At 44.3% G+C, this 27,843-nt stretch overlaps 2 protein-coding genes and 1 long non-coding RNA gene across 13 annotated transcripts in view; 1 reads left to right on the top strand and 2 right to left on the bottom strand.

The window, feature by feature from the left end:
• The window catches only part of LOC126998657 (F-box/LRR-repeat protein 7-like), a 72,322-nt gene extending 46,319 nt beyond the window's left edge, over positions 1–26,003 (bottom strand). Inside the window, exons 1-4 of one of the 7 annotated variants that reach the window (XM_050860646.1) lie at positions 25,837–25,993; positions 19,001–19,221; positions 13,254–13,416; positions 11,657–11,792 (exon numbers count right to left, since the gene is read on the bottom strand). In XM_050860646.1, the coding sequence (XP_050716603.1) occupies positions 11,657–11,792; positions 13,254–13,412 (295 nt within the window). In that variant the 5' untranslated portion in view covers positions 13,413–13,416; positions 19,001–19,221; positions 25,837–25,993. Of the gene's footprint in view, positions 1–3,527; positions 3,770–11,656; positions 11,794–13,253; positions 13,417–18,596; positions 18,913–19,000; positions 19,307–25,836 lie in introns of those variants that run through there. The other 6 variants (XM_050860656.1, XR_007752960.1, XM_050860639.1 and 3 more) reach the window with 6 other exon arrangements.
• Positions 4,142–5,554, bottom strand: LOC126998682 (uncharacterized). Of its 2 annotated transcripts, none has more exons than XR_007752968.1 (3): positions 4,801–5,554; positions 4,349–4,412; positions 4,142–4,284 (listed from the first exon to the last, which is right to left on the bottom strand). It is a non-coding gene; the product is annotated as an uncharacterized LOC126998682 (long non-coding RNA). The 2 variants fall into 2 exon arrangements; XR_007752966.1 differs by lacking the exon at positions 4,801–5,554 and adding an exon at positions 4,611–4,658.
• A 1,176-nt stretch (positions 26,004–27,179) lies between the features above and the next one.
• LOC126998572 (leucine-rich repeat-containing protein 40-like) overlaps positions 27,180–27,843 on the top strand; it is a 98,490-nt gene continuing 97,826 nt past the window's right edge. For 2 of the 4 annotated variants that reach the window (XM_050860393.1, XM_050860386.1), the window contains exon 1: positions 27,200–27,255. Coding sequence is in view for 1 of the 4 variants with exons in the window: in XM_050860403.1 (XP_050716360.1) it covers positions 27,248–27,255 (8 nt within the window). In the remaining 3 variants the exon portion in view is untranslated. Of the gene's footprint in view, positions 27,256–27,843 lie in introns of all 4 variants that reach the window. The other 2 variants (XM_050860403.1, XM_050860412.1) reach the window with 2 other exon arrangements.

Below are 27,843 nucleotides of genomic sequence, written 5' to 3'. Positions count from 1 at the left end.
AGTGCTACCAGATTTTGCTGTGTGCCACAGTCTCTACTCCGTTCACCGGGCAAAGACTAGCGGGCAAACTTGTGTCCACACTTGGGGCAGTTGCCCGCCGGGCATTGCCCGTTGATCATATATTCATCGCTTGTTTAGCAGGGTTACCAGGTCGAAGAGTTGGTGGAGGGTTTTTGTCACTACCAGGCGCACATAGCAGACCGGGCACTCCAGGGCAGGCAGCGGCCGATAGCACAACCGGACTGAGAGTAGCACAACATGGGCTACAGCAAGGGTGCTGTCTATATAGGTCAATTAATTGCACGGTGGCTTCCCTTGACCACACCTGTTCTTTGCCACATGGGACAGACATGTTCTCCCGTCAAGTGTATAGTGGAAATCTGAAACTGACTGCAAGAAAGTTCCGCAGGTTAACTTGGTGTGTCTGGCAACATGCTCTCTTTATACCAACCATCAAACCAGCAGGCATTGCCTCGTCCACGGGCAAGGGCACTTGATTTGCCCGTAGTTCTCCCGCTTCTGACGTCATCAGTTCTTCGCTCCCACCATCAAAACAGTTGAAGCAGTAATATATCTGGTAACAGCGTTTGCATGGCGGGCAACTGCCCCTCGTCTGGACGGGGCTTTATGACCCTGGTGGTAGTTTGCCCCTTCCTCTGTACAATGAACCTAAGGCAACACTCATTAGAACACAAATTTGACAAGGCTTTTGTAGGAATCTGGGGCATTTCCAGGAGTAGTTTTGTGACCCTGGTGGTAGTTTGACCCTTCCTCTGTACAATGAACCTGAAAAAACACTCATTAAAACGCAAATTTGACAAGGCTTTTGTAGGAGCCTGGGACATTTCCAGGAGTAGTTTTGTGACCCTGGTGGTAGTCTGACCCTTCCTCTGTACAATGAACCTAAAGAAACACTCATTAGAACCCGACTGACCCCCTCTTTGACCTTTTGAATTAGTTGATGTGAGAAGCAAAACTGTCTTATAATACCGACCGCAGAGCCACTGTATGCACCCAACCCAAACCATGTTCTCCACAGTGATCCAATATTTCCACTCAATACCAGAGACTAATAAAGAGATTTCCTGTGTAGTTTCCTAATAGTTCCCCTCCTTTTAACCCGGTAGCAGCGGGGATCATGTTTCTTAATGGTCCCTCTAAGCGAGAAAAATGAGAAAAAATCACCCCTCACACAAACCATTTCATAATATATATCAAAGCATTTGTGATCAGATTATGTATCATCTATTTTGGGGGGTTTATGTCATGGCACAAATTTGGCCCGTCGCTGCTACACGGTAAAGCCACAAATTTGACCCATCGCTGCTACACGGTAAAGCCACAAATTTGGCCCGTCGCTGCTACACGGTAAAGCCACAAATTTGACCCGTCGCTGCTACACGGTAAAGCCACAAATTTGACCCATCGCTGCTACACGGTAAAGCCACAAATTTGGCCCGTCGCTGCTACACGGTAAAGCCACAAATTTGACCCGTCGCTGCTACCGGGTTAATATCAACCTCAAAGCACGACAGCTACATTGAATTTTTGCCGTATTTTGTGTTTGGTTGGGGGGCTTACGAACTTGCTGTATTGGTCTTTAAAACTGGCCCTTAACCCTTAACGGGGGCAGTATTTGAAGAGAAGCTCCCCCCAAAATGAATGGTCTATATATACTCACTGTGCCAACCTTAGGACTGCAGTAAATATAGTTACGCCACACTGACGTCTCTTTTGGCCACCTCTTTGGATTCTTTTTGGGAGCAGCGAGTAGCAGGCTTTTTTTTTTACTATTGTTTACTTTTTATGTGCCCTTGAGCTGTCTCCTTTGTTGTAAAAAAATTAAAAATAGATAAAAAGAGGTGTTTTAACTACGGTATCGTCTGTATATAGATTCTACCGCAATCTGGAAGTGTTGTTATATTTCTGCCATACAAAACTGGCTGACTGGATTCTGGACCGTCTGTATAGAGTTCCATCGCCGTCTAAGGGTTATCACACACACACACACACACACACACACACACACACACACACACACATGTACGTAGTTGCTGGTATAAACTCTGCATATATGGGTCGTGATTGCCTTGGAAACGATGCCCTTGCTTTGGTTACCATGTGTGCTGTACTTGTTATGTTCTTGAGTCCTTGGTGTTCCTGTACTTGTTATGCTCTTGAGTCCTTGGTGTTGTTGTACTTGTTATGTTCTTGAGTCCTTGGTGTTGCTGTACTTGTTATGTTCTTGAGTCCTTGGTGTTGCTGTACTTGTTATGCTCTTGAGTCCTTGGTGTTGCTGTACTTGTTATGTTCTTGAGTCCTTGGTGTTGCTGTACTTCTTATGTTCTTGAGTCCTTGGTGTTGCTGTACTTGTTATGCTCTTGAGTCCTTGGTGTTGCTGTACTTGTTATGTTCTTGAGTCCTTGGTGTTGCTGTACTTGTTGTGTTCTTGAGTCCTTGGTGTTACTGTACTTGTTATGCTCTTGAGTCCTTGGTGTTGCTGTACTTGTTATGCTCTTGAGTCCTTGGTGTTCCTGTACTTGTTATGTTCTTGAGTTAACCCCTTGACTGTGGATTTCCTACAAGAAGACATCACCAAGCTAAAGGAATGGAACAAAAAGTGGCTTCTGCACGGCGTTACCATATTATCGTACTCAAACATCGCATCCATCAGTTCCAGGGCCCAAAACTTTCATAGGCACACAGATAACGCGATTCTAGTTAAAGTTATCGTTAAAAGTGTTACTTGTTGGTGTTTGTTTACTATAGCTGTGAGTCAAAAAGCAAAAAATATGATATGCTGAGTGGCTGAGTACGATAATTTGGCTACAGTTCAATGAAGAAAAATGTAAAGTCCTGCACCTTGGGAGGGGATATCCACCATACCAGACATTTTTGGCCACTCTACTCTATTTAGGAGCAGTAAGTAACAGGCTTTTTTTTCCATTATTGTTTTCTTTTTTTTACGCCCTTGCACTGTCTCCTCTGCTGTAAAAAAAATAAATAAATAAATAAAATACCACGTGGGAAACACTCCACTATCCACCACAGGAGCAAAGAAAGACTTGGGAGTATATGTTACCAGGCTACCAGTGAAAGCCAAATCCGTGCCAATCGCAGCGGACAGGTTAACCCAGTAGCAGTGACGGGCCAAATTTGTGGCTTTACCGTGTAGCACTGTAGCAGCGACGGGCCAAATTTGTGCCATGATATAAACCCCCCCAAAATAGATGATAAATAATCTGATCACAAATGCTTTGATAGATATTTTGAAATGGTTTGTGTGAGTGATGATTTTTTCTCATTTTTCTCACTTAGAGGGACCATTAAGAAACATGATCCCCGCTGCTACTGGGTTAAGGTGTGCTTGATGGCAGCGAATCACAGAAGCAGGGGCCATGATAGCAAGAAGTTGGGTGTAAGTTTATGGACTTATGTAATCTAATATAAAAGATCAATATCAACAAAACTGTAGATTCAAGATAGACTGAAAAAGATAAATGAATTACAATCAGCCCTGCACTCACCTCCCTCGCACATTACCAAACTCTTCAGGGGGAGGTGCGAGTAGATCTTCATCATTATATCATCCACCAACATGTGAATGGACGGCTGCGCTGGGTCTGGACTCGCCAGGTCGAAGTCATCGTCAGGCAGGGGACGAAGCATGTACCCACTGTAACCCGACAACCTCATCTTCTTCCTGGCCGCCCTGATGACAACTGGCTGCCCCTCGACGTAGCAGTCACAGTCACGCAGTGCCAACAGCCTACAAGGAGGTGACAATAACTGCTGCTACATTGTTCTTGGGAGTTACTCTTTCCATCATTATAATTTGAAAACCAACCTAAATGTACCACACCAGGCCCTCTTTTCAGCACAAAGTAGGCACCAGACAAGTGCGAGTTGAATGAATTCACGTTAAATGGAGGTGTTATTTCAATGGGATTTATCAGTTTGGGATTTTTTTTATTTCTTATTTTTTTATTTTTTTTAGTGATGTCAGCTGAAGGGTGAAGTCAAAGATACAGACTATATCATTCGAGTTGTGTTCCTGCAAGCAGAACATGAACACACCAGACCTTGCTGCCATTACTTACACCCACGCCCCATGCATACCACACCTTGCCACCCCTTGTTGACACACACACCTCACCTTGCCACCCCTTGTTGACACACACACCACACCTTGCCATCCCTTGTTGACACACACACCACACCTTGCCATCCCTTGTTGACACACACACCACACCTTGCCATCCCTTGTTGACACACACACCTCACCTTGCCACCCCTTGTTGACACACACACCACACCTTGCCACCCCTTGTTGACACACACACCTCACCTTGCCATCCCTTGTTGACACACACACCACACCTTGCCATCCCTTGTTGACACACACACCACACCTTGCCACCCCTTGTTGACACACACACACCACACCTTGCCACCCCTTGTTGACACACACACCTCAGCGTGCCAGCACTTGTTGACACACACACCACACCTATCCACCCCTTGTTGACACACACACACCACACCTTGCCACCCCTTGTTGACACACACACACCACACCTTGCCACCCCTTGTTGACACACACACCTCACCTTGCCATCCCTTGTTGACACACACACCACACCTTGCCACCCCTTGTTGACACACACACCACACCTTGCCACCCCTTGTTGACACACACACCTCACCTTGCCATCCCTTGTTGACACACACCTCACCTTGCCATCCCTTGTTGACACACACACCACACCTTGCCACCCCTTGTTGACACACACACCTCACCTTGCCATCCCTTGTTGACACACACACCACACCTTGCCATCCCTTGTTGACACACACACCACACCTTGCCACCCCTTGTTGACACACACACCACACCTTGCCATCCCTTGTTGACACACACACCACACCTTGCCACCCCTTGTTGACACACACACCACACCTTGCCACCCCTTGTTGACACACACACCTCACCTTGCCATCCCTTGTTTACATATGGCCTGCCAGACACACACACGTCAGGCATGCAACACTGCGCAACTAAGGCCCCTTTCCCAACCCTGGGGTCATGACCCCAAGTGGGGTCGCCAAGTGCTTTTCCTGGGGTCACCAAGACCTCAAGATATCAAACATAGTGGGTGCTATTGTGCTCTCCAATGAACTCCACGGCAGTATTGAGAGTTTCACTGTTAACCCTTTCGTTGCTAAATCCTCGCGGTGAGGACCAGCGTAACTTGCCGGTGGTGCTAAATCCTCACTGCGAGTTCCAGTCACACTCAAATTTCCCGCGTATAAGAGTGTTCTAACACTATTTCTTACCCCCAGCATTGCCAATTCAGTGGGTTTTCCACTAAATTTGGTGGAAAATCATATCAGCCTAGAGCGTAAAATATGCAGATGAGTAACTGGCCGATGTTCTCGTCCAATATAGCGGCATTTTTGCATAGCTTCACCAATTACTTGATTGATTTTTTGAACAAGTAGTTGTAAATATTTCAGTTGGCAATACAGATAACTCTCAATTTACGCGAGTATTGTGTCCTTCAAGAGGTCGCGTAAATCAAAAACAATGTAGGTAGGAAGACACCTACCGAACGGGCGCAAGCCACTCCCGGTGAGGTATATATGGGAGGTGAGAAGGGAGCTGAAGCCCTCCAAAGACCCTTCCCATGTCCTCACTAACCGTTTCCCTATTGTCTCACCAACACCGGAGAGTAGTTCAGCATGCTCTCTAAAGACAGATCCTCTCTTTATCCACACCACACTACATTCACATAACATATACACCTTTTTCCAAAATTCAAAATTCAAAATGGCTCAATTAAGCAATGCCTCGGAGTCCCCGCCTGGGGGGGGGACCACAAATTCCCCCAGGGAGGACTCCCCTTCTGGCTGCCGACCCGAGAGGTGTCTTGATAACTCCTCGAACCTCTTTCTTCTCAATTTCTGCAACATTCGCGGTCTTCGCTCTAATTTTCATTCTGTGGAACATCATCTCTCCTCCTCTAAACCTCGCCTTCTCTTCCTTACCGAAACACAGGTTTCTGAGGCTACTGACAGCAATCTCTACTCTGTTCCCTCCTACTATCTCTATCCTAAATTTCAATCCAAAGCTGGATGTTGCGCCTCGTCAACGACATCACTTGCTCTCGTGCCCACGACCTTGACTCTTCTGAATTTTCCACCATCTGGCTAAGACTTCACTGTCATTCTATTACTAAATACATCTGTGCTGTTTATCTCTCACCTAACTCTACCAACTATGTAAAATTCTTTGACTATTTGAATTCTAAAGTGGAGCACATCTTGACCCACTCTCCCTTCGCTGAAATCTCCATCCTAGGAGATTTCAATGTTCACCACCAGCTTTGGCTTTCATCCTCTTTCACTGACCATCCTGGTGAACAAGCCTACAACTTTGCTATCCTCAACGACCTAGAGCAGTTGGTCCAGCACCCTACACGTATTCCTGACCGTCTTGGAGATCGGCCCAACATTCTAGACCTCTTCCTTACCTCAAACCCTTCTGCTTATTCTGTCAAACTGTTCTCTCCGTTGGGCTCCTCCGATCACAATCTTATTTCTGCATCCTGTCCTATCGCTCCTGTACATCCTCTGGACCCACAAGAGGCGATGCTTCTGGCATTTTGCTTCAGCTCGGTGGGACGACCTGAGGATGTACTTTTTCCATTTCCCATGGAATGATTATTGCTTCCAGGATAGAGACCCTATGTGTGTGCTCAGCGCATCACAGAGGTGAGTGTCTCTGGAATGGAGGCATACATTCCTAGTTCCTTCTCTACTCCTCACGCTAAAATGCCTTGGTTTAATCACTCTTGTTCTCGTGCTGTCAATGATAGAGAGGTAGCTCACAAAAGATACCAGAGCCTTCAAACTAATGCTAATTATGAACTTTACATTTCTGCCCGAAATCGTGCCAAATCTATTCTCCGACTAACCAAAATTCTTTCATTAATAGAAAATGTCAAAACCTTGCTTTCTCTAACTCTTCCCGTGACTTCTGGCATCTAGCCAAAAACATCTCCTCCAACTTCACTTCTTCATCTTTCCATCCACTCCTCAGTCCTGACGGCAACACTGCCGTCTCATCTATCTCTAAGGCTGAACTCTTCTCTCAAACTTTTTCTAAAAACTCCACTCTGGACGATTCTGGGCATATTCCTCCTACTCATCCCCCCTCTGACTCCTTTATGCCTGTTATAAAGATTCTTCAAAATGATGTTTTCTATGCCCTCTCTGGCCTCAATCCTCAGAAGGCTTATGGACCTGATGGAGTGCCTCCTATTGTCCTTAACAACTGTGCCTCCGTGCTGTCACCCTGCCTGGTCAAACTCTTTCGCCTCTGCCTGTCAACATCTACCTTTCCTTCTTGCTGGAAGTATGCCTTCATACAGCCTGTACCTAAGAAGGGTGACCGCTCAATCCCTCAAACTACCGTCCTATTGCTTTACTTTCTTGTCTATCTAAAGCTTTTGAATCACTCATTAACCGGAAGATTCAAAAGCACCTTTCCACTTCTGACCTTCTATCTGATCGCCAGTATGGGTTCCTCAAGGGGCGTTCTACTGGTGATCTCCTAGCCTTCTTAACTGACTCTTGGTCATCCTCTCTTAGCCGTTTCGGTGAAACTTTTGCTATTGCGCTGGACATATCAAAAGCTTTTGATAGGGTCTGGCACAAATCTTGCTTTCTAAACTACCCTCCCACGGTTTCTATCCTTCTCTCTGTACCTTTATCTCCAGTTTCCTTTCTGACCGTTCTATTTCTGCCGTGGTAGACGGTCACTGTTCTTCCCTAAATCTATTAACAGTGGTGTCCCACAGGGTTCTGTCCTATCTCCCACTCTTTTCTGTTGTTCATTGATGATCTTCTTTCCAAAACGAACTGTCCTATCCATTCCTACGCCGATGATTCCACTCTGCATTATTCAACCTCTTTTAATAGAAGACTCACCCTTCAGGAACTTAACGACTCAAGGCTGGAGGCTGCAGAACGCTTAGCCTCAGACCTTACTATTATTTCCGATTGGGGCAAGAAGAACCTGGTGTCCTTCAACGCCTCAAAAACACAGTTTCTCCACCTATCCACTCGACACAATCTTCCAAACAACTATCCCCTATTCTTTGACAACACCCAGCTATCACCTTCCTCAACACTAAACATCCTCGGTCTATCCTTAACTCAAAATCTCAACTGGAAACTTCATATCTCATCTCTTACTAAATCAGCTTCCTCGAGGCTGGGCGTACTGTACCGTCTCCGCCAGATCTTCTCCCATGCAAAGATGCAGTCCATATACAGGGGCCTTGTCCGCCCTCGTATGGAGTATGCATCTCATGTGTGGGGGGGCTCCACTCACACAGCTCTTCTGGACAGAGTGGAGGCAAAGGCTCTTCGTCTCATCAGCTCTCCTCCTCATACTGATAGTCTTCACCTCTTAAATTCCGCCGCAATGTTGCCTCTTTCTATCTTCTATCGATATTTCCACGCTGACTGCTCTTCTGAACTTGCTAACTGCATGCCTCCCCCTCCTCCAGCCCCGCTGCACTCGACTTTCTACTCATGCTCATCCCTATACTGTCCAAACCCCTTATGCAAGAATTAACCAGCATCTTCACTCTTTCATCCCTCACGCTGGTAAACTCTGGAACAATCTTCCTTCATCTGTATTTCCTCCTGCCTACGACTTGAACTCTTTCAAGAGGAGGGTATCAGGACACCTCTCCTCCCGAAACTGACCTATCTTTCGCCACCTCTTTGGATTCTTTTAGGAGCATCGAGTAGCGGGCTTTTTTTTTTATTCATGTTTACTTTTTTGTGCCCTTGAGCTGTCTCCTTTGCTGTAAAAAAAAAAAAACAAAAAAAAAAAAGAGGTAGGTTTCCATCGAAAAATAAATATTCATTTCATTCAATGGAGAGAGAGAGAGAGAGAGAGAGAGAGAGAGAGAGAGAGAGAGAGAGAGAGAGAGAATATCCATATCACCGAGATATCCACTCAGGCACTCAGTCTCAGCCTCACTCGTGTGAGTAAGAAATGAGGGACACCATGAGCGACTGGCTAGTATTGGTACCGGTACCGAACAGTCTGGTACCGGTACCATACCATATAGCTGGTACCGGTACCTGCCCATCCCCATTGTTGAGTAGCGTGGCAGCGTGGCTACTGTATTGTTATTCAAGTGGCGCGCGGGAAGAACTGAGCTTAGCCGTGTGGCCGCAGTGCTGTGTGAGTCCAGTTGCGTGAGACATTTGGTGGCCACTCCATAAAATATCGCGTATAAGTGAAAAAAAATTGTAAATTAAACATATATTTGGATTTTGGACCCCACGTTATTTAAAAAAAACGCGTAAACCAAACTCGCATAAATCGAGTTACCTGTAAGCCGGTGTGCGTTATACGCCACGAAATACAATGTATGTGTTTGTTTGGGCCGCCATATTTGCTGATGATGTTATCACAGCATAGAGGCGCTCCACCTCTCCAAACTGAGCTGCAGCGGGCGGCCCGAGTTGGCAACTCGGGCTGTAGCGTCACGCGTTTGAGAGGACCCGGAGCGGTCCGGGCTGGGGAGACTACGAACCGCGTCATAGATGGTTTTACCCGCATGATCTGAACATACTGTTCTGAAACCATACTGCGTCATAGGAAACTGCGCCTTTTCCTAACGACATTCACTAGCTGTTCTGGCAGCAAAATGGCGTCCACTGATCTTCCTGACGACGTTTAAACATGCATCACTAGCTGTTCTGGGCGACGAGCTCCTTGCAACAGAGAATGAAAAGGAAGCTGCTGTGGTTATGGTGACACAGAGGTGAAATGCAATGCAAGCACTTATATGTGTTTGTTTGGGCCGCCATATTTGTTGATGACGTCATCACAGCACGGAGGCGCTCCACCTCTCCAAACTGAGCTGCAGCGGGCGGTCCGAGTTGGCAACTTGGGCTGCGGCGTCACGCGTTTGAGAGGACCCGCGGCGGTCCGGGCGGCCCGAGTCGCTTTCTCAAACGCTGGCAGCTGCCCCCGCACGCATGGCGCCTCATCTCCGTGGAAGGGGTAAAATGGTGACGGGAGAAAAAAAGTGTATGTATTTTCCCCATACGTGAGTGTAGGTGCAGGTGGGGAAAAATAGTGGTAGGCGGGAAACAATGAATTTTCCCCGCATGTGAGCGCAGGTGTAATAAAATGGGTGTTGGCGGTGGCTGAGTGGATAAGGTGGTGAGCGTGGGGTCGGACTGAACAACATCAAAAGGCAGATAATGCCTACCGGTGCACTCGGGCTAAAACGAATGAAAAAAAATGAAAAAAAAAGTGTGTGGGTTTGGCGAAATGGCAAGGGCCAGAACCAAATTGTATTTTCTCCATAGGTTTAGTTATTCCTATCACGCGGTTTCCTACTGCGCGGCCGTTGCTCAGAACCAATTAACCGCGCCCTACGCGACTCGACTGTATTTCCTCCTTTGCTAAACCAGCTTCTTCCAGGTTAGGTGTTCTGTATCATCTTCACCGGTTCTGTTCCCCTCACAGCCCTTTTAGACAGAGTGGAGTCCAAGGCTCATTGTCTCATCAACTCCCCTTCTATTCCTGACACTTTTCTAACTCTCCTATCTCTTGAATTCCACAGTAATGTTGCCTCTCTATCTATCTTCTATCGATATTTTCATGGTGACTGCTCTTCTAAACTTACAAGCTGCATGCCTCTCCTCCTCTGAACACCTCCACTGAACTCGACCTTTTACTGCAGCTCATCCCTGTGTTATCCAAATCCCTTATGGAAAAGTTAACCAGAATCGTCACTCCTTCTGCAGGTAAACTCAAGGGCAGTCTTCCTTTGTGTGCATTTCCTCCTGCCTACGACTTGAACTCTTTGTAAAATGGAGCATCAAGACACTTCTCCACCCAGAATTGATCCTGTCATTTTGGTCTCTCATTCTGTTTTCTTTACAGGACCGGTGTATAGCAGTTTTTTTATGTTTTGTCCTTTAGAAATGTAAAAACAAGATTGATTCATCAGAACACAATGACCTTGCTCTCATTTACCCGGTAGCAGTGACGGGCCAAATTTGTGGCTTTACCGTGTAGCAGCGACGGGCCAAATTTCTGCCATGATATAAATCCCCAAAAATAGATGATACATAATCTGATCACAAATGCTTTGATATACACTATGAAATGGTTTGTGTGAGGGGTGATTTTTTCTCATTTTTCACGCTTGGGGGGACCATTAAGAAACATGATCCCTGCTGCTACCGGGTTAAACAAAGAGGTCAAACAACGAGAAAGGTAGCTCCTCTCAGCTCTTTTTAATGGGAGCAGTGACTGGCGGGCTTTTTTCATTATTGTTTTCTTTTTTTTTGGCCCTTGAGCAGTTTCCTTTGTTGTAAAAAAAAAGAAAAAAAAAACTCAATTCTCTTCTTAACCCAACAGCAGCAGGGATCATGTTTCTTAATGGTCCCTCTAAGCAAGAAAAATGAGAAAAAATCATCACTCACACAAACCATTTCATAATATATATCAAAGCATTTGTGATCAGTTTATGTATCATCTATTTTGGGGGGGTTTAAATCAGGGCACAAATTTGGGCCGTCGCTGCTACACGGGTTAACCTGACCAACTTACTTTTCGACATCCTCGTTACTCTTGACCTTGACGGTTCAGAACCTTTGCTCCGCCGGGTGTGTTTGTCCTTGATGATGACGGCCTTCTCCACCGCAGCGTAGTGTGCCAGCGCCTCGTGTAGCATGCGCTCCGTGACCTCAAGAGGGACAAACAGACACATCACACCTTGTTAGTGGGAAGGTGTAGCAGCGTGCCAAGAGCTGAACAGACTGATGAAATTAAGGTCAGTATTATAATTCACTTTCGCCTCTCCCCTCAGCTATTTCTAAAGGCTAAAAAGGGGATCAATCAGGTTTTAATGAGTGTTTCTTTAGGTTCATTGTACAGAGGAAGGGTCAAAGTACCACCAGGGTCATAAGACTACTCCTGGAATTGCCATAGACTCCTACAAAAGCCTGGTCAAATATGTGTTCTAATGAGTGTTTTTTCAGGTTCATGGTACAGAGGAAGGGTCAAACTACCACCAGGGTCATAAAACAACTCCTGGAAATCCCCCAGACTCCCACGAAAGCCTTGTCATATATGTGTTTTAATGAGCGTTTTTTTAGGTTCATGGTACAGAGGAAGGGTCACACTATCACCAGGGTCACAAAACTACTCCTGGAAATGCCACAGACTCCTACGAAAGCCTTGTCAAATATGTGTTCTAATGAGTGTTTTTTCAGGTTCATGGTACAGAGGAAGGGTCAAACTACCACCAGGGTCACAAAACTACTCCTGAAAATGCCCCAGACTCCTACGAAAACCTTGTCATATATGTGTTCCAATGAGTGTTTTTTCAGGTTCATGGTACAGAAGAAGGGTCACACTATCACCAGGGTCACAAAACTACTCCTGGAAATGCCACAGACTCCTACGAAAGCCTTGTCAAATATGTGTACATGGGCGACGAAATGTTTAAAGATACGTCCCTAAACCTTCAAATACTCCAGGAAATGAGGGAGTGGAGTGACTTCATTATGATCTGGGAAGGATAAAGGAGTTACTACAGACTTTTGGATGTGAGACAGGCAAGGAATGAGAAGATAAGAGTTAGCTTCACATTTAGGAATACAACTGGTCCTACAAGAAGACATCACCAAGCTACAGGAGTGGAACAACAAGTGGCTGCTACAATTCAATGAAGAAATATGTAGAGCCATGCACCTTGGGAGGGGATATCCAGCATACTAATACCACATGGGAAACACTCCACTATCCATCACAGGGGCAGAGAAAGACCTGGGAGTATATGTTACCAGGCTACCAGTGAAGGGATATCCAGCACACCAATACCACATGGGAAACACTCCACTATCCACCACAGAGGCAGAGAAAGACCTGGGAGTATATGTTACCAGGCTACCAGTGAAGGGATATCCAGCACACCAATACCACATGGGAAACACTCCACTATCCACCACAGAGGCAGAGAAAGACCTGGGAGTATATGTTACCAGGCTACCAGTGAAGGCAAAATCCGTGCCAATCGCAGCGAACGGGTTAAACAAAGGGGCAGTTCAGCAACAAAGACAGTGAAAGATGAAAGAGAGAAGTACATGCAAAGAATAAGTGAAGGAATGACAGGAAGGCAAGAACATCCTACCACACAACTCACCCTTTTCCGTAGATTTGACACATACACCTTACACGGGTCAACCAGGTCCTCTTCTATCTCACTCTGCACTCTGCTCTCATCACTACTTGCGTTGTGTGTGTCGGTGCAAGATTGTGCTGCCTCGCTCGGCTCCAGGACCTCCAGCACTTTGCCACTCATTGTTCTGGAAAGAGGAGCAGCCCCTTAGTCCCATAGAGATCCATTTTCCTCAAGTTTTTGTAATGCCTCCTATTATTTTATATTTTTTTACAATAAAGGAGGCAGGTTAACCCCTTGACTATAGATTTCCTACAAGAAGACATCACCAAGCTACAGGAGTGGAGCAACAAGTGGCTGCTACAATTCAATGAAGAAAAATGTAAAGTCCTGCACCTTGGGAGGGGAAATCCAGCATACCAATACCCACAGCTGGGCACGATAACTCAAAACCTTATTCCCGATAACCGATAACTGATAATGGAAAACCTTATCAGTGATAACCGATTTTCGTTAACTGGAGACACAAATATAGGCGATAACCGATACCCGATACCCGATATAAATCCACAATTCCGATACTAGCTAGCGATAAGTCTGATATGCGAAAACGATACTATATTGATATTTCAAATAAAAAACATTGATGAATTCAAATTTTTATTATCTGTATTTTAGAAAACTTACAAAATCTGAAAACCACACGTTGACACGTACATATGGACGGTAATACTAGAAACGCCTTAACCGGTGTTGTGTTATTTGGTGTCCCCACCGTCAAAAGCTGGCGCTTTTGTTTACAAACACTGGTCTCTCGTGAACTGTGCATGCTCAGACCAGCAAACGTAGACCTGTACAGTCTCACAAAGCTTTTTAACCGTAATTAAGAGTTGCTGGAAGGCTGACTCAGACATACAATACCACTACCACCATCCCCGCTGTTTCTAGACCGACACTCTGTACGAGTTGTATTTATATGTACAGAGTGTCGTTCTAGAAACAGCGAGGATGGTGGTACTGTATGTCTGATTCAGCCTTCCAGCAACTACTCTTAATGTGTTAAAAAGCTTTGTGAGACTGTACAGGGCTACGCTTACTGGTCTGAACATGTGCAGTTCACGAGAGACCAGTGTTTGTAAACAAAAGCTCTAGCTTTTGACGATGGGACACCAAATAACACAACACCGGGTGCCTTCAATACCATGGCATGCTCACAAACGAATATGGAATATCAAATTTGAGGCAGTGAATAATCATTTTGGGGGCAAAGTTAAATGATTTTTCTCTTTGATATATTGATTTTTGAGTCTAACATAAAGAAATAACCTAGTGTTTTAATGTTGATGATCTAAGTATGAAATCTCTTCACCGAAGATATTTCATACCCCGAAGTTTTTTCATACAACACCGGGCGCCCAGGCCACGCATGCGCAGTAGAGAGGAAACGTTTTTTTTTTTTCTGAGAGGCAGAAAAAAGTAGCGATTATCGCTAGTTTGGCTACAAAAGTAACGAAGATACCGATATATATTTAAATAAGTAGCGGATGGCTGATAACCCGATTTTGTTATCAGCGATAAAGTATCGCGATACCTTATCACGATAACGCCCAGCTATGCCAATACCACATGGGAAACACTCCACTATCCACCACAAAGGCAGAGGAAGACCTGGGAGTATATGTTACCAGGCTACCAGAGAAGGCAAAATCCATGTCAATCACAGCAGACAGCTTAACCCCTAAAGGTCTGCTGATGTGGTATACCATCAACCCGTAGAGGTCGGCTGACGTGGTATACCGTCTGGGCTAGAAGGTCGGCTGAAGTGGTATACCGTCAATATGTATTTGTAGCCCAATTGAGCAACTTTTCGCTAGATTGGCTACACTGCTTATTAGTGCGTACGAATAGGTCCTCACCCCGCTCAGTAGTCAGTTTCTGCCTGCTTGTGTTAATAAGTTAACGTGATTTTTCAAGTTCTTGCGCGTTCAGATCGCTGCGCTCCCCTCAGCCCGACGAACACAATGCTCTCTCTTCTCTCTCTCTTTCTCTCTCACCACGAAACGTCATGGTTTGGGGCGGAGTGAGAAGACCTTGAGAGACCTTGGTGTGGCGTGTGGTATTAGCAGCTCACCCTGCACCAGCCCGTCGCCATAGCCATGCCGCGCAAATGAACACATACGCTCTCCAGCACGGAAAGTTACTCCACTTATACTCATCATATCTCAGCACACACGCAGCACAGAGACTTCTGGTTGGTCTCACTTGAAAGAGGAAGACTTGAAGGTAAGTAATGATGTGTTTTTAAATCAGTACAGTATATAGGTTAAGAGTGAGTGTGGTGGGAAATAGTGAAAATCGGCTAATGTAGCGTAGCGGGCGGGCGGGTGGGGGGGAAAACTTGTACAAGCTGAAACCTGCCGCGCTTTGAGGGTTAAAAAAAAAAAAAAAAAAAAAAAAAAAAAAAAAAAAAAAACAGCTAAGCACTGCTCCCACAAATACAGGGCAGCTACAGAGGCCAAAGGAAAGGGATCCAAGCAGCGGCAATATTGTTTGCCATGACATAGCCTACTATCTCTCACTTTCTGCTACCTCTTAAAATCAACACTGTTGGTATATAATTGTAGTTATTCTTATAATCGCTCTTCCTTATGGCTGTTTATTAGTTTATCACACACAAATATTAGAAACACATCTCAGGATTAATGACAACACGATGAAAGAAATGAGAAACTTCTTGTCTCACACCAATGTTTATAAAGTTAAGACTCCGTAGCATCACCACATGTTATGACTAAGCCAGGACTAAAATTATACCAAGAAATCTTGCAGTAAATGAGTTAATTAATGAATGAAATAGTGTTGACTGTAGCCTAGCACTTTGTAGAGGTAAAAAGGAGTAAAATAAAGTCAAGCTTTAAAAGTCGCTTCAGCTGCTGGACATTGTCTGTTTATGTGCAATTCCGACTTAGTTTTGTTATGAATGTTGTTTCATATGTATTTATAATAGTTCAAAAGGCACATACTTATCAGTAAAGATATTATTGCATTAGTTTTTATTGGTGCAATCTGTTACCTTACAACTCAAAAGGGTTTTGGTAGGAATACAAAGTCAATTTTATGCACATTAGAACAAGTTAAGAATTGGTCAATGAGCGCGCAGCACCTTCACCCAAGCAATGATGCCAAGTCCACGAGTCCATCCTTGAAGGCTTAGGCCCGCCCGGTCTGGTGGAACCAATTATAGTCCTGTCCAAGAAAAACAATTGCCTCGATAACTCAAAACACATCAACCTCTGCCAGAAAAAAATAGTTTGGTCCAAAAAGAGGAGGGGTGCACAGAGTAAATCTTTACCAAATTTGATATTAGTGTGAGGAGTTGAATTTTGCGTGTTGGCAAATGGAGGCTCAATATTGGCGGCTAGATGTAACGAGTGTTTTGTCGGGAAGGCGGTGCTTTGATGAGAGAGCAGGAAGACGACCGGGGGGTTTTGTGTACCACGACTCTGCTGTGATGGCAGGTGTGTTGAGAGGAAGGTTTTGAGATTTATACAGTGTGAGGCAGAGGGAGTGGTGGTTGGGTACAGGGGTGGATCAAATACAATTGTATTTGTATTTATATTATATTTAAATACAATTTTAATGTATTTGTATTTGTATTTGTATTTTGGCACCCAGAGAAAAAGTATTTTGTATTTGTATTTGTATTTTGGCACCCAGAAAAAAAGTATTTTGTATTTGTATTTGTATTTTGGCACCCAGGAAAAAAGTATTTTGTATTTGTATTTATATTTTGGCACCCAGAAAAAAAGTATTTTGTATTTGTATTTATATTTTGGCACCCAGAAAAAAAGTATTTTGTATTTGTATTTGTATTTATATTTTGGCACCCAGGAAAAAAAGTATTTTGTATTTGTATTTATATTTCGAGTCAAAACCATTTCAGAAGGATAAATGCTGTTAAGGAAATAGAAAAAGAAGTAATGTTTAGCCGCGTTAAGGCGGAGGAGGAAACAGATTAAGGTTGAAGGCGAAGGAGAAAAGGATTAGCGTCAGATCACGGGGAAAGCGGAGTAAGGAGAACATTAAGGTTGAAGGCAGAGGAGGAAAAAATCAAGGGTGGGGAGTACGGAAGAAATTAACCTCAGGTCACATGGAGGAGGAGTGTAGGAACTAGGAAGTGATTAAGGTAATAAGATAATTAATGTTGGAGGAGGAGTAGGAGAGGATTTAGGGAGTTACTGAGGGATGGGTGGCTCGGAAGAAGGATCCGCCCGCAAAAATGTGTGACGTCAGGGAAGTGGGAGGCAAAGGGGATGAGATGTGAGTGAAGACGACGAGACAGACAGTAAACCGATCTACTGCTTTAACTTGGCAAATGCACTACACTCATCAATCAAAAAGAGGTTGCATCTATTTCTTGAGAGGACTGATATCATTGCCGCAGCTGTCATGGACCCCAGGTTTAAGCTGGCATGGATGCCATGTAAGGAAATGCAAAAGAAAAAGATTTCCAAGATTGTGGACCTAATTATTTCCGAGTCAACTCAGTCAACCTCGAAGAAGAAAACATTTCAAGAGAGTGAGCCTTTCGTCTTTTCGGCTGGCATGAGTGCAAAACAACCTCATCTTTTTGCCTACATGCCTCCAGCTGGGCAAATGATGGCAAGTGCATCAACAAATGACACTACAGTGGTGAAGGCAGAACTTGAAGTGTACCTAGAAGAAGGTGTTCTGCCTTATGATGTCAATCCACTGAGGTACTGGCGTGATGCAAAAAGCTTCAAAATTTTGAAGCACTTTGCCAAGAATATTCTAGGGTGCTGTGCAATGGCGGCATCATCCGAGAAGGTGTTTAGTAAGGCCAGCAATTTTAACACTCCTGAGTGAGCTAAACTCATCCCGGAAACCTTCCGGGCATTAATGATGATAAAAATGCAATTATGATATGTGAAGTGTAAACTTGTGAAAAAAGTATCTTTATATTGTTTGCATAATTTCAGGAGTATTTTTATTTGTATCTTTGATATCTGGAATAGGAGTATTTGTATTTTTATTTGTATTTTTTGATCCAGTACTTGTATTTGTATTTTTTACATTCAGGAATAAAAGTATTTGTATTTGTATTTGTATTTTTGGAATCCCAAACAAAAGTATTTGTATTTGTATTTTTGGAATCCCAAACAAAAGTATTTGTATTTGTATTTTTTAGATTCAGGAATAAAAGTATTTGTATTTGCATTTGTATTTTTGGAATCCCAAACAAAAGTATTTGTATTTGTATTTGACTTATAAAAAATCAGTATTTGATCCAACCCTGGTTGGGTATGATGATGGAGTGTCAACAGAACTGTGAGTTTCAGGAGTTACTTGTGTGGAGTGAGGACGGCCTGTGCTGTGACCCTGCATAGCAGTGATGAGTGTTCCAGTGGCATTAACCGAAGCTGAGGGCAGTGCTGACGGTCACACTTGGATGCTGCCACAAGGACATGGAGCAGAGGTCTAAGTGGCGTGCTGTGAAACTGGAGATGGAGGAGTTGTGTTGCTGTGACTGGGCATGGTGGTGTTTTGTGAAGGGTGGTGGAGTGCCGAGCAGGGAAGGCAGTGTTTCATGTTAATGGGACCAGTGGATTTTTCTCGTGTGGATCAGCTTTGTTTCAGTGGTCAGGAAGTTTCCTTTTGAGTGAGGGTGCCTTCTAGTGTTAGTAAATTAGTATTAAGAGTGTATGTTTCATTAACCCTAGCAGGAGGATTCCGGGTGTTCAACTACTTACGTGTGAGCTGTCTTCCAAGGTGAGCCCTGGGAGTGACGGTGGGCAGCTTTGGAATAGGACTCAGTCCCAGCTCATTACATTTGCTTGTAACCCGTTTCATGGTGCGAGTGGCGGAGGGATAAACACCTGTAGCCTACTAAGCTTCCTGCAGGAATGCTTTACACTGTCAGTGGTGGTTGGAGGTGCAGGCAGCTGTGTCACTCCGGCAGTGTCCATATTTTCTTTATTAGAATGGAAAAACTTTTTTTCTGATAATGTTACGTTTTACATGATCTGATATCTCTTTCTCAGAAGTTGCTAACATTTCTGTGGGGTGGGGAGGGGGCACTGAATAGAAATGAGATTTTAGGGGAAATGAATATGTTATTCATTATACATCAAAAACTAAACGAGAAACCTAGTTTTATTCCAAAACCAGACAGCGTTAATAAAATGCCAGCCTTACACCAACCTCACTGGATCAACCACTGCAAAGCTGGGTGTGATTCTCACTAAGTGTCAATGCTACCTGCCCCCTACACACACACACACACACACACACACACACACACACACCAAAATGATGTGGCTCAGAAAAGATCTGAATGAACAAGAAAGAGTTAAGTTGAAAGAACTTCAAGGTGAGGTTTGTGATTTAATTAAATGAGAGATCAGAAGAAGAGAAGGAGTTTTTTTGGAGAGTAATGGATATGAAAGTGAGGAAGTGGTTCATAGGCTCGAGAGGAAGGAGGAAATGAATCTAACAGAAGAGGAGGAAGGGTGGAGAGTGACATACACGAATATTAATGGAATGGTTTCATCGTGGATAGAGTTTAATGACTATTTGAGAGACAGAGAACCTGATATTGTGGGGCTGACGGAAACTAAGTTGTGTGACCCAATTGAGGTGGTGGGGATTGGAGAAGAGACAGAAAGATAAAACAGGGAGGAGGTGTGATGTTGATGGTAAGGAAAGATATTAGGGTGGAGGAGGTGACTGAGGGTGAAGGCTTGGTAGAGGCGTTGAAAATGAAAATTGTGGGTGCTGAAGGAAGAAGGAGGCAGTATGTAGTAGGGTATGTGCCATCAAGAACAAACGCATGGGAGTTGCGAGAATATGAACAAATGATACAAGACACGGTGAGTTGCCTGGATGGAATGTTGAGGGAGTGTGAGAGAATAATTATAATGGGTGATTTTAATTGCAAGGAGGGGGAATGGGAGGACTGGCAGACGCAGGGAACAGAAGAGTCGTGGGGAGGAAGACTCCTGCAACTGGCAATGGAACATGTGCTGACTCAGTGGATTAAGGAACATAGGTAAGTACCAGATTCGGGAAAGAAGGCGAGGCATCAAGACTAGACCTGGTATTTAGCAAGGAGCTGGTAATAGAAAATCTTAAAGTAGATTGTCCAATAATGAAGACTGACCATGCGGTTGTGGAATGTGAAGTATCAGAAAAGAGAACGATTGACCGAAAAGAGGATCACAAAATTGGGAGAAGCAACTACTGTAAGGCAGACTTTGTTAGCATGAGAACCTTTTTTGAAAATGCAAATTGGAGTGGGCTGTACAAAGCCAGGAGTACACAGGATACGTGGGAGGAGTTTTTAAAGCTATAAAAGGAAGCCGAAAATAGATATGTCCCCAAGGTAACCAAACGAACTGGCATGTTGGTAAAAAGGAGTGGGTTAACAAAAGATGCGAGGCAGCTAGAAAGAGAAAAGAGAAAGCTTGGAAGGGACGGAGGAGACGAAAAAGAATCAACGCGTGGAACGATTTCAAACAAGCAAAGAATGAATATACAAAGATTAGAAGAGAATAAAAAAGGAAATACGAAAAAAGATATAATTGATAAGTGCAAAGACCAACCCAAACTATTCTATAGACATGTGAACAGCAAATTAAAGAATAGAGAAACAATCAATAAACTGAAAATGGATGGAACTACATATGAGGACCCAGCAGAGATGGCAGAGGTGATGAACAACAGCTTCCATAGAGTTTTCACAAGAAAAGAAGAATTTGTACAACCCCCGGGCCAGGAAAGAGGAAGGGTTATGCAGGAGGTACAGTTAACGGTGCAGGAGGTACAGTTAACGGTGCAGGAGGTCAAGGAAAGTTTGAACAAGCTGGATGTGAGACAGGCGACTGGGTTGGATGGAGTACAAGGGTGGATCTTGAAAGAATGTAGTGAGCAACTTGCAGAGAAACTGCACTCCATAATGAGCACCTCCCTGAGGGAAGGAAAGGTAGCTACCACAAGATTGGAAGAGAGCAAACATAGTTCTGATTTTTAAGGGAGGCAAGAGAGAGGACCCATTAAATTACAGACCGGTATCACTCACTAGTGTGGTTGCGAAGATATGCGAGAGGCTGGTTAAAAACAGGTGGTCGGATTTCTTAGAAAGTGAGAAAATTATCTCGGATTGCCAGTTTGGATTCAGGAGAGGGAGATTGTGTGTCACCAACTTGTTGTGTTATTACTCAAGGGTGACAGATTTAATACAGGAGAAGGCTGGGGGGATGGAGTGTACCTGGATTTGAAAAAGGCATTTGATAAAGTACGGTACTGCACAGAACACTAATTTGGAAAATTTAAAAATAGGGGTGGAGTGGGTGATGGACTGATTAAAGGGCTGGAGGACTTCCTAACTAACAGGGAAATGAGGACGATAATCAGGGACAGGGTTTCCAACTGGTGCCCTGTGATGAGTGGAGTCCCACAAGGTTCGGTGTTGGCACCAATAATGTTTGCTGTTTATATAAATGATATGGTGGACAGAGTGACCAGCTGTGTGAGTTTGTTTGCAGATGATGTAAAGCTATTGAGACAAGTGAATTATGTGAAGGACTGTGAGGCACTGCAGAGGGACCTGGATAGAATATGGGAGTGGAGTGGTACATGGCAGATGTAGTTCAACCTTGGGAAATGTAAAAAAATGGAGTTTGGTAGGAGTGGCAGATGTGAATATGATTATAAGATGGGAAGTGAGATAATATGCAGAGGAGTGGAAGAAAAAGATTTGGGAGTGACTGTCTCAGAGAACATGTCACCGGACAAACACATCAACAGGATAACGGGACAAACTATGAATTTGCTGAGGAACATAAGGACGGCATTTGTGTACTTGGATGAGGAGATGATGAAAATAATAGTTACAATGATAAGGCCAAGGTTGGAGTATGCAGCAGTGGTCTGGTCTCCTCATGAAAAGAAAAACATAAGGAAGCTGGAAAGAGTGCAGAGAGTGGCAACTAAGATGGGACCGGAACTTCGAGATCGGACTTATGAGGAGAGACTCAATAGCATGGGGCTCACAATCCTGGAGAGAAGAAGAGAAAGAGGAGACCTGATAGAGGTGTACAGGGTGGCAAGCGGGGTGGAGCATTTGGACAGAGAGGACCTGTGTGTGTGGAACAAGAGAGAAACGAAAGGACATGGAAAGAAGTTGAGGGCAACAACATGTAGGCGAGATGTGAAAAAGTTTAGTTTCCCAAACAGAAGCATTGAGCTATGGAAGAGACTGGAGAAGGTGGTTTGGATCTGGATCTGGATGATAATGCGCAGGGCACCCGTACAGGTGCATAACACACATATTAGTGTTGGCTGTTGGGGGGACAGGGGAGCCGAGTGTGCGGGAGAGGGAAGTGAATCAAGTGTTGTTGTTAGTGTTGGTGTGTTGTGGTGACAAGTGATTGTGTATTTGTTTTCTGAATGTGTCTATTGTACCGCAGTCTAAAATCTGTTGAGGGAGGCTGTTCCAGTCACGTATGGTGCATGGAAAGTATGAGTGCTTGTATGCGTCAGTGTTTGTGTGATATGTTTGGTGTTTTTGGATGTGTGTGTTACGAGTACGTTGACTGTTTGCATTGTGTAGGTATGTTTGTGGGTCAATGTCAATGTGAGTGTTTGTGATCTTGTACATAAGTGTAAGTCTGTGTGCTTGTCTGCGTAGGTGAGGAGGGTCCATGTTTACCTGTTGTTTGATCCGTGTTGTGATGCCAGGCGTTCAAGTGCAATTGTTTGTAATGAACCTAGCCGCCTTGGTGTTGATTTGTTCTAACCTATCAATGTTTCTGTGTGTGTAAGGATCCCACACCGTGGAGCAGTATTCCAGTGTTGGTCTCACAAGTGTGTCATAAGCTTTGTGTTTAATGTCAGGTGTGCAGTTATATAAATTCCTCCTCAGGAACCCCAGTGTTCAGTTGGCTGTGGCACTGATGTGGTCTATGTGAGTGTTGAACTTTTAGGTTAGTGGAGAGGTGGACAACAAGATACTTGTGTGTGTGGTCTGATCCTAGGTCGGAGTTATGTAGGGTGTAAGTGTGATGGATGGGGTTGTGAGTTCTGGTAAATTTTAACAGTTTACATTTGTCTGGTCGGATGTGCATCTGCCAGGTGCGCTCCCACCGCTCGAGGTCATCCAAGTCTTTTTGTAGTAGTCTGCAGTCGTCAGTAGTCTTTACTGCTCTAAACAGCAAACTATCATCGGCAAATAGTCTAGTGGAAGAGTTAGGTGTTGAGAGTAGAAGATTGTTAATGTACAGGAGGAAAAGAAGGGGGCCTAGAACGGTGCCTTGTGGGACACCTGAAGAAACAGGGACAGTGTCAGATGAAGATCCGTCAAGAAGAACACAATGAGTCCTGTTAGTAAGAAATGCAGTGATCCAGTGAAGAATAGGTCCTGAAATGCCGTAGTATTTTTTTAATTTCAGTCTTTTGTGCAGGACTTTGTCAAAGGCTTGGCAAAATTTAAAATAATAGGATCAATTTGTTTAATGTCACGTCGGTCGAGTAGCCTCGTAATGTTATGAAATGTAGTTATAAGTTGCGATTCACATGAGCGTTTGGGTCGAAACCCATGTTGTGAGTCAGTAAGGATGTTGTTTGTGTTAAGTTGATACATTATGTGTTTATGTATTATGTGTTCAAAATTTTACATGGAATCAATGTTAGTGAGATGGGGCAATAATTGGCTGGGTCACTCCGGTCACCTGTCTTAAATAAAGGATTAATATTTGCCAAAAGCCAGACAGAGGGTAATGAGGTGGATGATAGGGATTGGGTGAAGATGGCCTGAAGGATGGGGGCAAGGATGGGGGCAAAGGATTTAAGGATGAAGGCGGGAATGTTGTTGGGGCCAGTGGATTTAGTTGTGTCAAGTCCTTCCAGTAATTTCTGTATTCCGTTAGTCGTAAGGTCAGGGGGGCTATCGGGGGGGAGGGGCCAGCTGTGTGGCATGTTTGGTGTCAGGTTGTGTTCTTGTGTGTACACCGATTGGAACTGTGTGTTGAGTATTTGTGCTTTGTGTTCTGGGCTGGTTACTAATGTGTTAGTGTTGTCTTTAAGTGATGTAATCGTGTTAGTGTCATATTTGCACGCCTTAAAGAATTTGAAAAAGTTTCTTTTGTTAGTTCTTACATTGTCTGCGAGGTAAGTTGCTATGTGTTTGTGTTCCGCTACTTTTATGTTTTTGGCAAATGTCTTTTGGTGGTTTTTGTAGGTGGTCCAATTATCTGTTGTGTTGTATGTCTGCGCGCGTCTGTAGAATCTTTGTTTCTTACGATGTTGTCTGCGTAGATCCCTGGAAAACCAGGGAAGTGTATACCTATTAGAAAGTGTTTTTTGTGGTATGTGTCTGTTCATTGAGGCATGTACGGTGTTTCAGGTTGTTCCAGTTGGCGGAAGGAGGTCTTGTGCGTGGGTCTGTCACAAAAAAGTAAGTGCTGAAGGTAGTTCTTACCTGGATGACCTTTCCCTATGAGCCATGCTAGGGTGAACCGTCCGGCAAAGAACCAAAAGGTCTCACCAACCAATGTACCAGGCTATCCAAACTCAGCAGACAACATAACATAATCCAATAAGACATAGGCTAGAAAGTGCATTGGGAGTTCATTTCATATGGTCAGGGATAATAGTCGTAAAGCTTGTGGCCAATAAAATCTTGAAGAGCAGCTTTGAAAACACCAATGTCTCTCAGCTCAGCAACTGCAGGGGGAAGTGAATTCCAGGAGCCAACAACACGAACTGGGAAGGAACGACGCCGACACTCAAGAGAACAATGAGTATGAGCAAGCTTGAAGTACCTACGACTGGAGCAAGTTGGAATAGTCTAGTCGGGATAAAGGGGACAACACCATGAATGATCTTCCAGCACTCGATTAGATCGGCTCTCAATAATCTCCCGCGAACAGAAAAAAAGATGGAGAACAGAAAGTCTGTCTGCATAGGACAAGCTCTCTAGGCCGTCTATGTTCTTGGTCCACCTTCGCTGGACTGATTCCAGCAGCTTAATGTCGCAAAAATAGCCAGTGTTCCACACAACTGAGCTGAATTCAAGTAGAGGACGAACATGAGTGGTATACAGTGCCATCATAAAATCACGAGAGCGACACAGTGTTGATTTCAGTAAATTGGAGCCACACCACCCGCTTTGGAAGCCACAGAACGAATATGGTCATGAAATTTTTGTTTAGTATCAAACATTACCCCTAAATCTCTTGTTTGATCATATCTAAGTCAGCCCTTGAATAAAGGAATATCTGTCTGGGTCTCTGTTTATGTCTAATCGGTTGGAGGTCAGCGTCAATGATAAGCATGTATTGGTCAGTGCTGTGGCCAGCGGGGCGCGTTACAGTATGTGTTCGCGTTGGCTGGAGTACTGTTTGTGAGTGATAATGTATTTATGATGTCAATGAATGTGTCGTGTAGTTGGCGTCTGTGCAGGAAACATTCATGTTTTTAAGGAAAAGTTGGATAAGAGTGGATATGGAGACGGGACAGCGCCAGTGTAGCTCTTTTCCCGTATGTCACAACTACCGGGTAGGTAAACTGGGTAAATACACGCACACACCTTGTTTCCGCTATGGGGGCGGGGACTGAACCCGCTATGGGGGCGGGTACGTGCCTGAGCCTCAGCGGACTGAACGGTCACCCCCCTCCGGTACCCCCCTACGTCACAGGCGCCCACCCGTGTTTACATGCGCTACTCGGCCCACTCCAAAATACTGGAAAAATCGCTCCTCCCGAGCAACGGTGCCAGATTGTCGTACTCAGCCTCTTATGTTTGCCGAGTTCCGACCCAATAAACCGCTTTCATCACCCAAATAACTGCATTCATATATGGATATCGTTTAAATGCTTAATCATTGGTGCTTCTTGGCAGTGGCCGAGGCGGCCAGTGTTTGTTTCAGTATTACACTTTTCTTTTCACTCCTCTCATTACTAAGGAGTCAACCAGCATCTACATTTTTCTTACATTGACAATGGCTTTATTTGTAATTAAAAAAATCCCCTAACAATGTCTAGGTAATTAATTTAAATAAGAAAAACACATTTCATAGTCTTTTTAGTTTCATGGTGCTACCTACACATGTATTAATAGTTGTATAACCACACTCTGTCCTGCCTGGGGGTTGGGATGGCATGTTCTTCCCTTCTCCCTTGTTGTTTACCTGCAACAATAAACTATCAATCAATCAGTTTTTACTACAGCGGTCAAGGATAATCCCTCTCCTCTATTTCTCACACAAGGGACTTTTTTTTATTTATAAGTGATGAATTGTTTGTGTTTTCTACCCTGACAAAAACAAATGACCTCAGTAAACAACAACAGTGGTGCTCTTCAGCATGAAAAAATATAAAAATAATCATTCAAAATATATCATACTACCCAATGTAGATAACAAAAAATAAAAATGTAAGTAAAATAATACATACGAAGCCATAAAATATAAAGCTGAAGGAATTAAACAGAAACATTACGGAAACAGAGTGAGAGGTGGGCAGTAATGTATTTTTGAGTCACTGCAGCGGTGCCAGATTGTCGTACTCAGCCTAATACATATACCAATTTCCAACCCAAATATCTCTCTTCAACGCCAATAACCAGCCCATTTAGAACTATCTTTGAAATTATTAATTACTGATATTCTTTTTTAATAGTTAAGCGTCAAAAACCGGTAAACACAATATGGTGAATACGATACCGAGGCACCGTGGTCTGGGCTCCAACGGTGCCAGATTGTCGTATTCTGCCTCTCATGTTTCCCAATTTCCGACCCCAAAACTGCTTTCTTCACCCAAATAACTGCCTCTATATATGGTTATCGTTTAAATGGTCAATTATTGGTGCTTCTCGGCAACAGTTATGGCCAGAAACCGGTAAACACGCGGCTCTGAGTACGACAATCTGGCACTTTGTCATGTCAGCTGTGAGTCAGTAGGCGCCGCAGTGCCTTGAACCTTGCAACCCACGGCTGGTGATGCGAAGGTACGTCCCGGCACGCTGCTCTGTGGCCTGGGCAGTGTGGGGGAGCGGAGGCGAGGGTGAAATCAACATACGTGCAATAGTAGTCACGGTAAAGCAGGGTTAGTTAGTTAGGCCGGGCGTGCAGAGTGGACGAGGGCCGCTGAGGGTGGGCTGAGTGGAGGGTGGAGTGGGCGTGGTCTTGGCAGGCGGCGAGGGTGGGTAGTCTTGGCCTTCGTGTATTGATCACTTACGTGAAAGAATAGGTCGCTTTCCCTGGCCGGTGAGACAGGCGGCGAGGCCTACGTGAACTGTTACCCGAGCAGCGAGTTATATAACCTTCACCTCAGCAGTATCCCAAAGCCCGCACCTGACACCCCGACCCTGCCGTGCCCAGGCCATCAGCTCTATAGGGGCACACGGAAGAGCTGTAGTCTTTGCATACAGGGGTTGTCAGGGATGGAGTATTTGTATTTGGTGTTCAAATTCATATACTGTATTTCGGTGTATTCGTATTCATATTCGAATAATAATAGAAATCAAGGTATTCTCATTTGTATTTGAAGAAGTGACACATGGGGGGGAAAATTTACGAAAGCTTAGCCACCTCTG

This window comes from Eriocheir sinensis, chromosome 2 (assembly GCF_024679095.1).
Source record: "Eriocheir sinensis breed Jianghai 21 chromosome 2, ASM2467909v1, whole genome shotgun sequence".
Lineage (NCBI taxonomy): Eukaryota > Metazoa > Arthropoda > Malacostraca > Decapoda > Varunidae > Eriocheir > Eriocheir sinensis.
Note: the sequence above shows the minus strand (reverse complement) of the source record. Positions and strands in the feature narration are given on the sequence as shown.